This window comes from Canis aureus, chromosome 13 (assembly GCF_053574225.1).
Source record: "Canis aureus isolate CA01 chromosome 13, VMU_Caureus_v.1.0, whole genome shotgun sequence".
Taxonomy (NCBI): domain Eukaryota; kingdom Metazoa; phylum Chordata; class Mammalia; order Carnivora; family Canidae; genus Canis; species Canis aureus.
In genome coordinates this window covers 10,485,473-10,497,344 of record NC_135623.1, presented here as the reverse complement: position 1 = coordinate 10,497,344, position 11,872 = coordinate 10,485,473, and the positions used below count along the sequence as shown (strand labels likewise).

General features: G+C 40.6%; 2 protein-coding genes, 1 long non-coding RNA gene and 1 pseudogene across 14 annotated transcripts in view; 2 read left to right on the top strand and 2 right to left on the bottom strand.

Annotated features, from left to right (window-relative positions):
• The window catches only part of LOC144281837 (uncharacterized), a 54,427-nt gene that overhangs the window by 423 nt on the left and 42,132 nt on the right, over positions 1-11,872 (top strand). For 7 of the 9 annotated variants that reach the window (XR_013350218.1, XR_013350224.1, XR_013350220.1 and 4 more), the window contains exon 2: positions 37-144. This is a non-coding gene — a long non-coding RNA (uncharacterized LOC144281837). Of the gene's footprint in view, positions 1-36; positions 155-11,872 lie in introns of all 9 variants that reach the window. The other 2 variants (XR_013350222.1, XR_013350221.1) reach the window with 1 other exon arrangement.
• On the bottom strand, positions 258-3,171 carry GJA9 (gap junction protein alpha 9). The gene has a single exon (XM_077844674.1). The coding sequence runs from the start codon at positions 2,289-2,291 to the stop codon at positions 747-749; it is 1,545 nt and encodes a 514-aa protein (XP_077700800.1). The 5' UTR covers positions 2,292-3,171; the 3' UTR covers positions 258-746.
• Positions 3,762-3,867, top strand: LOC144282750 (small nucleolar RNA U3; annotated as a pseudogene).
• Positions 9,520-11,872, bottom strand: part of RHBDL2 (rhomboid like 2) — a 49,108-nt gene continuing 46,755 nt past the window's right edge. For all 4 annotated transcript variants that reach the window (XM_077844677.1, XM_077844680.1, XM_077844679.1 and 1 more), the window contains 2 exons: positions 10,890-10,951; positions 9,520-10,065 (listed from right to left, as the gene is read on the bottom strand). In XM_077844677.1, the coding sequence (XP_077700803.1) occupies positions 9,886-10,065; positions 10,890-10,951 (242 nt within the window). In that variant the 3' untranslated portion in view covers positions 9,520-9,885. The remainder of the gene's footprint in view (positions 10,066-10,889; positions 10,952-11,872) is intronic.

Here is an 11,872-nt window from a genome sequence, read left to right as displayed (position 1 = left end):
AATCGTTATGTTTCAGCTCCAGCTGTTTACTTTCAGAGTTTGTTTTGTGGCCGGCGTGATTGAGAAGGGCCCCTGGAGGGTGAGCAGTGACGTCGTACTGGGTGCCGGTGTTAAACAGGTTTCTTCTTTTCATTCTCCTGCAAGGTAGGCGCTGGTGAGTGAAGTGGTTAGAGGAACCAGGGAGTGTGGAGCTACGCCCGCCAACCTGGGCAATGAATCACGATGCTCTGAAGCCACCGATCTTTTTTAAGATTTTATTTACTAGATAGCAACGTCATCGTTACACTCAAGAGGCAGCAAGTTGCAGTCTATAAGGAAACTAAATTAAGTCCCATTGACAAACAATTTAACCATCGTCCAGAAACAAAAGATTCGCAACCAAAAGGGAGGATGATGTAGATCCAGAACCATCTCCCAAGGTTCCTTCAGGGAAAAACTTCCTTCAAGGAAAAACCTGGTTCCAAACCGTGAAGCCTCAGTTCTGAATTTGTGACTTGGCAAGAATCAGTTTTCATGGATTCTGAAGGGAGCCTGTAAAGCAGTAACCCCGAGTTGGTAACTATGGCTTTGAATTTAAAACTGCCCCTTCGCCATTCAGAATGGATGCGTGTGTTTTTCTTTTTGAGATGGGTTTGCAATGGTCTGTCGGAACAGCTGGTCTTTAGAGCTGCCCTTACCTGTGCTCCACCACCACTAGGCTACCTCTGTGATAACAATATGCAGAAAGTCTAGGAGCCCACAGCTGCTCAGATCTGAAGGTCTGTGGGAGCCCGCCTGCCAGTGAGGTGGTTTGTCAGCAACACTAAATGATTTGGAGGACAAGCAGTAGGATTATTGCAGCCTCTGACCAAATCAGAATCGAAGGTCAACTGTCCCAAAGAATCAGGAGTGTCTGAAATGTCAGGTGCTTGGCAGTCTCCCTGCGAAGGGGGAAGGGTTCTAATCGTGCCCTCTCTGAACTGACCCTTGAGGTTTCCTTTAGGGGGTGACCCCTGATTTTCCTCTTCTGGAGAGGGACCCCATGTCGTGCTAAGCCACGACTGTTCCCAAGCACCCTGAGCAGGCGGAGGGAACGCTGTTTGGGATGACTGCCCCATGTGATTATCCAGTTCTATAGCAACACCTGGAATAGAACAATGACCTCTAGAGCAGTGGTTCCTTTTGCCGTCTTTGCAGGCCATTTCTCTCTTTTCCTTTAATGGGGTACCCACTTCTCTTCTAAATATTTTATGAGTGTCTTCATTATTACACGAGCTGATGTGTTGAAGATGATTACACGTAGCACTAAGTGTACGCACCTCATCAGAAAGTACAGTTTCTTGTTCATCCAAAATGCATTTCTCATCATTTCCACTGTGGTTGTCAGGATCTGCCTGAAATGCAGGTGAACTTAAACTAGGACACGCTGCTGGGTGTTTTTGCTTTTCCATTAACAGATAATAATCAGGTGCAGAAGAGAATCCCTTCAGTGAGTTTGCAGATGTGCTCTGATATTTGGCAAGATTTTGTTTTGACTTGTTCGCAAAGAATTCATTATGCTCATCCTTCAACTTATATTGTCCCCAAAGCCCTCTTTTAATCTTTTTAAAACCGAGGTGGAAAATTTCTAGAACATTTAAGAAAAGTGAAACAGTGGCTATAGATTGCATAAATAATAGGAATATTGTCTTTTCTGTTGGTCTTGAGACAAAGCAGTCAATTACATTTGGACATGGGTGGCCATGGCATTTAAATAAAGGCTGTAAATGAAATCCATATAAAAGATACTGTCCAATCATGAACCCAACCTCAACCATAGAGCGAGTGAAAATGTGTACCACATAAGTGCAAAGCAGGGTTCCTCTGAGTGGAGCTTTATTTAGTTTCCTTTGTTCCAGCTGACAGAGTTCTTGCTCCAGTCTTCTCCGATCCCCAGGCACTTCAAACCCCACCCCCCCCAGTGCTCCTCTCAGTTGAGCTTTCCTCCTCTGCCTCTCTTTCTCCAGAACCCGCAGTCGGTACAAAGCATGGCCCATGTAGACCAGGGACGGTGAAGACACAAATATCACCTGCAAAACCCAATATCTAACGAGGGAGATAGGAAAGGCCTGGTCATAGCACACATTTCTGCAGCCAGGTTGTTCTGTATTACAGATGAAGCCAGACTGCTCATCATTCCAGACATCTTCAGCTGCTACACCCAGAACAAGCATTCGAAATATGAACAGGACAGTGAGCCAGATCTTTCCAATTATGGTGGAGTGGATGTGAACTTCCTCCAGGATGCCTCCAAGGAAATTCCAGTTCCCCATGCTTATTTACTCAGCCATCTTCACTCTGAACCCCATCAGATAGGAGACAGATAAATTCTTCTATTCTGAAGGGCGTGCTGTTTCGTAAAGCAACCCTATGGCCAAAACATGAACAAAGCATCACTCTCTTAAGTGTACTGGTTGCTCTACTTTTTCCCTAGAGAACTGATCATTTTATCAAGAATATATGTAAGATATCAGGAATTGAAAATCACTTATGTTTAGACGTCATAATGCAATGAAGAAAAAAAATGATACCTGGAGGGAGGGGGTTGTATATATTCTCTATGAAGAATAGAATGTAGATGGGTATTTGGCTGACTCAGAAAAGCATGTGACTCTTGATCTTAGGGTTGTGAGTTCAAGTCCCATGTTGGGTATAGAGATTATTTTAAAATAAGTAAATAAAACTTAAAAACAACAATCGTAGGATTCCCTACAAGAAAGGAATCTTGTTATTGTTAGCTGAAGTTTATTACTGTTTTACTTTGTTTAACGGAGAACTTTTGGAGAGGTTTCTAAGACTACTGACATGATTTTATAAACCTCTTTATTAAGATTATATAAAAATTATAACCAAAGTCGGTGCTTTTAAAAACCTCATTTATACACTCAAGGGAAAATGAATGGGTTTCTTTTGATAAGTCAGTAAGATACAGCACTTAATGAAACCAGAGGAAACAGATCTGGTTTTTGCTAAAGAATTTAGATTTGGGAACCCTGGGTGGCGCAGCGGTTTGGCGCCTGCCTTTGGCCCAGGGCGCGATCCTGGAGACCCGGGATCGAATCCCACGTCGGGCTCCCGGTGCATGGAGCCTGCTTCTCCCTCTGCCTGTGTCTCTGCCTCTCTGTCTCTCTCTGTGTTACTATCATAAATAAATAAATAAATAAGATTTGTTTTTTAATCCACATATAAGTGTCAAATTTCTGGTGGCTTTCTGGCAGTTGTTGAACATTTTCGAAACAGAAATTTCAGTAATATTTATGAATATCTGTAAAATCATTAATGAATAATTGTATACATTTTTATCATCTTAAAATGAACTCCAGTTAACTAAGTAAAATTTAAATTAAAAAAATAGAATTTAAAGATTAATGCAAAAAAAGAAAGAACTCCAAAAATGTTCAACTATTTTTGTGCTACCAGAATGATATTAGATAGTTCTTGAAATAAACTGATGGCTGTTGTGGTGGTGATATTTTTTCATTGTAACAATATTTGATCTATTTCAGACACTTTAGCTTGCTTTTGTGGAAGGAACAGTGGGCAAATTATAATTTACATGCTTGGATTATCAAGCAGTACATTCCATATTAAGATAGATATCCTAGTTCTAAGAGGAAGTTACATCCCACAGGAAAGATACAAAGAGGAATGTTTTCGTAACTTTAATTTAAAATATCAATGTGTATCCTATATCCTATATGTAAAGGGAAATGTTACACAATTAAATAAAAGACTGGGATGCTAAGACTATACTTTCAGAGATCATTTCTATAGTTTGTTACTAGAGAAGTTTCTCTGAAAGTGTAGGGTACCGGTCTCATTCATTTGGGGAATATAAAAAATAGTGAAAGGGAATAAAGGGGAAAGGAGAAAAAATGAGTGGGAAATATCAGAAAGGGAGACAGAACATGAGAGATTCCTAACTCTGGGAAATGAACTAGGGGTGGTGGAAGGGGAGGTGGGCGGGGGTGGGGGTGACTGGGTGACGGGCACTGAGGGGGGGCACTTGATGGGATGAGCACTGGGTGTTATTCTATATGTTGGCAAATTGAACACCAATAAAAAATAAATTTATAAAAAATATAAAAAATAAAGACTGGGATGCTATAGCTAAATGATATGTTCATCACAAAAATCTTAGATGTTGTTTCCTCAGTTTACAGATAGAGAAACTGAGACACACCTTACATTATACCCAAGGTCAGGGCACCTGGGTGGCTCAGTCGACCAAACATCCAACTCTTCTTTTTTCTTTCTTTCTTTTTTTTTTTAATTTTTTTTAATTTTTATTTATTTATGATAGTCACAGAGAGAGAGAGAGAGAGAGAGAGAGAGAGAGAGGGAGGCAGAGACACAGGCAGAGGGAGAAGCAGGCTCCATGCACCGGGAGCCCGATGTGGGATTCGATCCCGGGTCTCCAGGATTACGCCCTGGGCCAAAGGCAGGCGCCAAACCGCTGCGCCACCCAGGGATCCCCTTCTTTTTTCTTTTTTCTTTTTTTAAGATTTTTTATTTATTTATGATAGACACAGGGAAAGAGAGGCAGAGACACAGGCAGAGGGAGAAGCAGCCTCCATGCAGGGAACCCGACATGGGACTTGATCCCGGGTCTCCAGGAATCACACACACCCTGGGCCAAAGGCAGGCGCTAAACCGCTGAGCCACCCAGGGATCCCCGAAACATCCAACTCTTGATTTTGGCTCAGGTCATGATCTCAGGGTTGTGAGATCAAGCTCCATATCAGGCTCTGCACTAAGCACAGAGTCAGCTTGGGATTCTCTCCTTCTCCCTCTGCCCCTCCCCACAAAAAATAAAAATCTTTAAATTACCCAAGGTCACACAGCTGGAACTGGCATTAAAAATCAGTGTGGGGAAAAAAAATCAGATTAAAGTCAGATCCTATTCTACTAAACTGTTATTTTTCCTATTTGGGTGCACTGAGATTTGCATGAAAAAAACATTAAGAAATCATCTGTTTTCTCTTAAAAGTTTATTTAAATTAGGTATGTCAAATAGTGATCATTTGGGCTTTTTAAATAACTGGTTCTAAAGTCTTCAGTTCTTTTTCTAAAACTTAGTACAGTTTAAAAGGTTTGCAAAAGCATCAACCTTCTAAATTTAGTTGTATTCCTAAGTTAGAGAAAATCTCTATTTACCTTTTATAATGTTAATGATAGTATATTCTTTGATCCACAATCCAAAACACTTTAAAAGTGTAAACAATGTTATTATTCATATTGTTTATAATAATCACAAAATGAAAATGTCCAAAATAATTATCAATACAAGAAAGACAGTATCATCCATAATCAATAATAGTGCATCTATAGTATGGTACTATGCAACCAGTAAAAATGATAAATACTACTAATATAAAAAGATATTTGAGGGATGCCTGGGTGGCTCAGCGGTTGAGCATCTGCCTTCAGCTCAGGGCGTGATCCTGGAGTCCCAGGATCGAGTCCCACATCAGGCTCCCTGCATGGAGCCTGCTTCTCCCTCTGCCTGTGTCTCTGCCTCTCTCTCTCTCTCTCTCTCTCTCTCTCTGTGTCTCTAATGAATAAATAAAATCTTTAAAAAAAAAAGATATTTGATATATCATTTCAGTTTACAAAATAGAACAGTATGACCCCATAATTTTATATTTGTTTATATGTACTGATGCATACAAAAAAGCCTAGAAGGATACTCATCAAGGTATTAACTATGGGGGTGTCTGAGAGGCCCCGTCAGTTAAGTGGTGTGCCTTAACTGAATAAAACCTTAAAAAAGAAAAAAAAAAAGATACTATGATAATCTCTGGGTGTGTGATTACAATCGACTTAATTTGTTATAATTATATGTATTTTAATTTGTTTTTACCATGAGCACCTCTATAATCCCCAAAAAATGCTGTTGTTGCTTTTCACCTTAAAGTACAAAAGCATAGAATTTACTGAAAGAAGGAGCAGTAGATCATTTAGCTACAAATCTTAGGTTCTGAAGCTTTCATATCCAATGACATGAATACTAGTATACACAGATTCAATCCCATAGAATTCAAAAGGAAAAAATAAGAACATTTCAAACAACTCTTAATTTGCAAAAACAGAGATTAACACAAACCTGTTTAGATAAATCGGAGAAGCAAGTCATGTTTGTTCTCTGAAAGTGTCCCTTTGCAAGTGTAGAAAAGTTCAGTCTGAGCAGTGAGTCAGCGTCAGCTCAAATCATTTGGACTCATTGTTCTTGCTTCTACAACCCTTCCTGGGTTGTAATAAACTCTCTCTGGACTGACCAATAAGGTAGCCACTAGCTACAGACAGCCATTGGGTGCTCACATCATGATTTGTGTAACACAGGAACTGAGTTTTTTAATCTTACTTAATTTTAATTAAAACGTAAGGGCTTGCATGTGCCTTGTGGCTACTTTATTGGACAGGACAGATGAAGAATATTTCCACTATTTCTAATAACACAGCAGCTTAGAAGACTGAAGTGATAAGCCCCAAATTAAGCTGTTCAGATGGTTCCTCTATAATTCAGAGATGTCAAATTTAAAATACCAGATGTTTGCATGCTTTTTTTTTTTTTTTAACAGTAATTTTGCCCCCTGGGGAACCCAATTAAATAGTACTGGTTGGGATAACGTGAATCATGTTTCTAGTACCAAAAAGTCCCTGACTAAAAATGGTTTCATCATTCGATGAATTGTTTCTCTGTCTAGTTTTCTGTTATGAACAGTTAGACTTCCGTTTAGGTAATTAAAGGTCTCAAGTCTTCAGAGCTAGTGACCTGATGGGTTAACCATGACAGATGAGTATTTCTCCTCTGGGCTTTTTTTTTTTTTTTTTTTTTTTTAAGGTTGTTTGTTTGTTTGGTGGTGGTTTTTTAGATTTTATTTATTTATTCATGAGACCAGAATGGGGCAGAGATATAGGCAGAGGGAGAAGCAGGCTCCCTGCGGGGAGCCCAATGTGGGACTCGATCCCAGGGCCCTGGGATCACAACCTGAACCAAAAGCAGACACTCAACCCACCGAGCCACCCAGATGCCCCAAAGATTTTTTATTTTTAAGTTATCTCTACTCCCCAGCCTGGAGCTCAAACTTACAACCTTGAGAGCATGCTCTACCAACTGAACAAGCTAGGCACCCCTTCTCTGGGCTTCTTTGCCAATTAATAGATACTTTTCAGATTAAATGCAACTATTTCACAGCAAAAAAAGTATAAATATTTATTCATATTTGTATATTGTATAAATTACATATAATATGTAATCTATAAATTATTAATAAACTTGGAAAACAAATACAAATCTCAGTGAATTATTTATTTTTAACTATCAAAATGCAAATTTTTCAATGATTTACAATACCTGCTTTTGCAAAAGTGTGAGGAAAATTACTATCATCTACTTTCAATAAGAATATAAATGGAAAAAAAAGAATATAAATGGATGCAGCTACTTAAAAGGCAGTTTAAATCTGAAAATTAACATTTCTGCTTCTGGGTGCTTAAAAGATTCATTCAGCAATCATGCTCAAAGGCACACTGCATGTACTAGGAAGTTCACATAGTAGGGTTGATAATAGTACAAAATCAGTAGCCTGAGTGTCCAATAGAGGCGTGGTTAAATAATCACAGTACGTCTTTATCCTTCAGCAACTCAGAGAATGAAGGTCTCTATGTCCCATTATAAACTAAGTTACAGAGCAATACATGTAGTAAAATCTCACTTACCTTGTTAAAACCTGCATTTCATACGTATATTTAATTACCTGGAACAGAGATTAACCCAGATCTTTCTTGAGAAGCAAATCATTCTTAGAAATTATCCCACAGTATCTTCAACATGATCTCTGAACTTGCCTCTTTGGGGGTGCAGAGCAGATTCAGTGCCGTTCACTGCAGTGAGTGAGCCAGGCCTCAACTCAAATCCATTTTCCTTTTTGTGCATGATGGATGGAAAAAGGTCTGTGAGAACACACCCAGCTGTCGACAGCAGGCATCACCAGGGAAAAGAGAAGGTTCGGGGTGGGAAGGTAAGAAGGACTCTTTTAACTTCTTGTTCACATCTTTGTTTAACCAAAAACATAGCCCCAAAGCCTGCAGAACAAGGAGGTGAGGCAACAGAGACACAAAACTCCCATGCATATTCTCATACTCAAATTGAAAAACATTTTTTTTAACAAATCTCTGATCCATTTTTCTCAATATGTTGAAATAATACATTTCTCAATATATCTATGTAAGTAGGTATGCTCCTTTCAGGATACAGCAACATGTTTGTTTATTTATTTATCAACATGTTTAGATAGGTGTTTATAAATAAAACACACCAATGATGAAAGAAAAAATTGTATTTCCTGTGTTCACATGGCCCCAAACTACTATTTTTGGAAAAGACTGCCCAAGGTGCCTGGGTGGCTTAGTTGGTTAAGCATCTAATTCGTGGTCTCAGCTCAGGTCTTGATCTCAAGGTTGTGAGTTCAAGCCCTGTGTTGGGCTCCATGGAGCCTACTTTTTTTTTTTTTTTTTTTTTTTTTGAGCAGAGGAGGGGGGTGGGAGGGAGGGGCAGAGGGACAGAGAGAGAGTGAATCCCAAGCAGGCTCCAGGCTGAGCTCAGAGCCCAATGAGGGGGGAGAGAGGGAGGGGGCCTCCATCCCATGACCCTGAAATCATGACCTGAGCCAAAATCAAGAGTCAGATGCTTAACCAACTAAGCCACCCAGGCGTCCCAACATGAAGCCAACTTAAAAAAAAAAAAAATAGCCAACAATCTGGGTTCTATAATAAGAAAGGAGACAGGCTTCTCAGCCTTCAGATCTGACATTTTACCTTTTGTAAATAAATCCTACCCACTCCCAGGAGAGCCACTCATGTAAAGGAAGAGAATCCAGGGATCCCTGGGTGGCTCAGAGGTTTAGCACCGCCTTCAGCCCGGGAAGTGATCCTGGAGTCCTGGGATCGAGTCCCACGTCGGGCTCCCTGCATGGAGCCTGCTTGAGTCTCTGCCTCTCTCTCTTCCTTTCTCTATGTCTCTCATAAATAAATAAAATCTTTTTTAAAAAAAAGAGAGAGAGAATCCAGAGTCCAGGTGCCTCGTATGCACCAGAAAGCTACTTCTAGGTTCCTTGGGGTCCTAGACACACTTCTAGAATTTAAAACTGGCAGTCCAGAAAATTTTCAGTCTTCTTTTACAAATATTTCTACCACTTATGGCACACTCACAGAAATGTTCCTATACTCCCATGATACTCGCAACTTGCAGGATTTGGGGGAAAGAGCATCATTAGACCAGTAGGGGAGGAGAGGATGGGCTTTTGAGTCATTACCAACCTTTAAATCCTGCGCCCTCTTAGACAAGGTACTTGATTTTTCTTAATGAGTTTCCATGTCCTCCCCCCAGATACAGAGTAATAGCCACCTTTCTGGGTCACTGAAACCACATATAAACCACCTCAAACAGTGATATGTCCACCCCAACAGTGATTGAAGGTGATTATCAATAGTCTGACACAAGTATGAAAAGTTTTTATTATCAGCACAGTACAATATATGTGGGTTCTATCAAACAGTCTCTATAATATATCATCCAAGGAGAGCAAGTCTCTTTTAGAGACCACATGTCTGGAAAGAGCCAATGCCTGCTTTTTACCGTCCCTCCCCTGCTCCCTCTCTCTCTTCTCCCTCCTCCTGCTTTCAGAATCCCCATCCCTAAACCCTAACCCCTTTTGTAAACAGTCTTTGCAACTGAGAACTTCAGTTGTGTTCTGACCTCTTTATAAAACTGTCAGCATTTGCAAGGACTTCTCTGTCTCTTCCTAGACTTCAGTTCTTTTCCCAGATGGCTCTTTTCATTACTTGCTTCCTATGAGAGGCAGGTCAGTTTGCCGGGGATAGGAAAATGTTGAAGAACACGGCAAATAAGACACAAGCAAAATAAGCTGCAATTGCCATCCAAAATCGTGGATCCTTCAGCAGTGCCTTATCAAAGCAGCTAAACACAGTGTAACCTATGGACATTCCAGCGAATCCGCCTGCAATGTGGGCTGCAAAAGACACCTGGGGAGGGAGAGAGGAGCAATGAAAATAAGTGAAGAAAATGCTGTTTTCATATTCGAGCTGCATCACCTGCTTCCTAAAACACAAATGCCATCAAACAAGAGTCCCAAAAGCTCACAGAACAAGGAGAATGGGGCAAAAGAGACATAAAACTCCCATGTGCACAGAGAGGAGATGTTCTGAGAACGTGCAGAGCCAAAAAATGTCATTTCATCAGCTCTCTGAGTGCACAGGACCGAGCCACTGTTTCTCATTCTCTGTCACATCACGTTTGGGATGGTTCTATATGTCAAGAGAATGTGTTGCATGACCACAAGGGATCTCAGTAGGAGCCGTGTCTGACCCCACATAAATGGAATGTCAGAATGAGAAACCAGATGATGGATACACACAGATATGCAAACAAACTATCCAATTCAAAGACCACTTAAAACTGAAAATCTCTGCCAGGTGTTTTTTTATGTTTTTATGGGGGTTTTTTGTTGTTGTTGTTTTTGTTTTTTTTACTGCCAAGTCATCTGGACCCAAATTTTCATTGCTATTTTCCAATCAGCTTTTTATAACCCTGTGGACAGTGAAATCCCTTCTCCCCTGTTTTGCTCCCAGTAGGGCAGGTGCAGAGAAATAGAGCTGGTGGGGATCAGGGCTGTGAGAGAGTTAAGTGAAAAGGACAATCCAAAAGTCTGATTTCCTCAGGAATTTGCTTGCCTTCCTAATGGAAGTTTGGCTGCCCTAAATGGGTGCCCCTTTTTGCTGGGCCTTTTTAGCTATGGATAGGATAGGTAAACAAGCTTTCATTGAAAAACATAATAAACTGAACTCACCGGTGACCCGTCTGCAGGGACAAAGAACCTTCTGTAGAGAGCAAATCCCATATCCGACATAACTAGAAAGAAAAACAGCCTGATGAAGCCCCCAGGAGCGCCACAACAATGCACCAGATGTTTTGGGTTCTCTTCTGATAATGGTGGCAGCTAACATTTATTGAGATTTACTCTGTGCCAGGTGCTGCTGTAAGAGCTTTATGGGTATTAATTCCCTAATCCTCACAAGGACCCTAGGAAATAAGTATATCATTATCCCATTTTACAGATGCGTTCATCCCACCTGTATCTACTGGTTATCTTCTTTACACCAGGCACTCTTCTAGGTGGTGGAGATACTGCAGGGAACAGACCAAACAGCCCTGCCTCATAGAGCGGATGGTCTAGTTGGGGCGGAGAGGTTGGGGCACACCAGTAAAACATACACTACATCAAATGACGCTAAGTGCTCCATCAAATGGACAAAATGCAAAGAGAGGAAGGAGGATTAGGAAAGCTGGGAGTAGGGTGTGATGTTTAGTAGAAGAGTCAGGGACAGTCTCACTGAGACTATGCCATTTGACAGAGATCAGAGAGCAAGCCATGCTGACATCTGAAGTAAGAGTCTTCCAGGCAGAGGGAAGAGCAAGTGCAAAGTCCCTGAGGCAGGACTGTGCCTGATGTGCTGGAGCTGAGCTGGCTGGCTGGCTAATTTTCAGAGTGATTCCCTGCCCCTCCAAGAGCAGCAATAACATTCACCTGGGAACTTAGTAGAAATTTAAATTCTCAAATAAATTAAAATAAAATAAAATAAATAAATAAAATAAAATAAAATAAAATAAAATAAATTAAATTAAATTAAAATTCTCAGGCCCACCCCAGCCTTATTGAACCAGAAAACTCTGAAGATGAGGCTCCAAAGTCTGTGTTTTAACAAGACCTCCAGGTGACTCTGGACTATAAGTAGGGATAAAATGATAGGCGTGGAACAGGGGACAAATCCT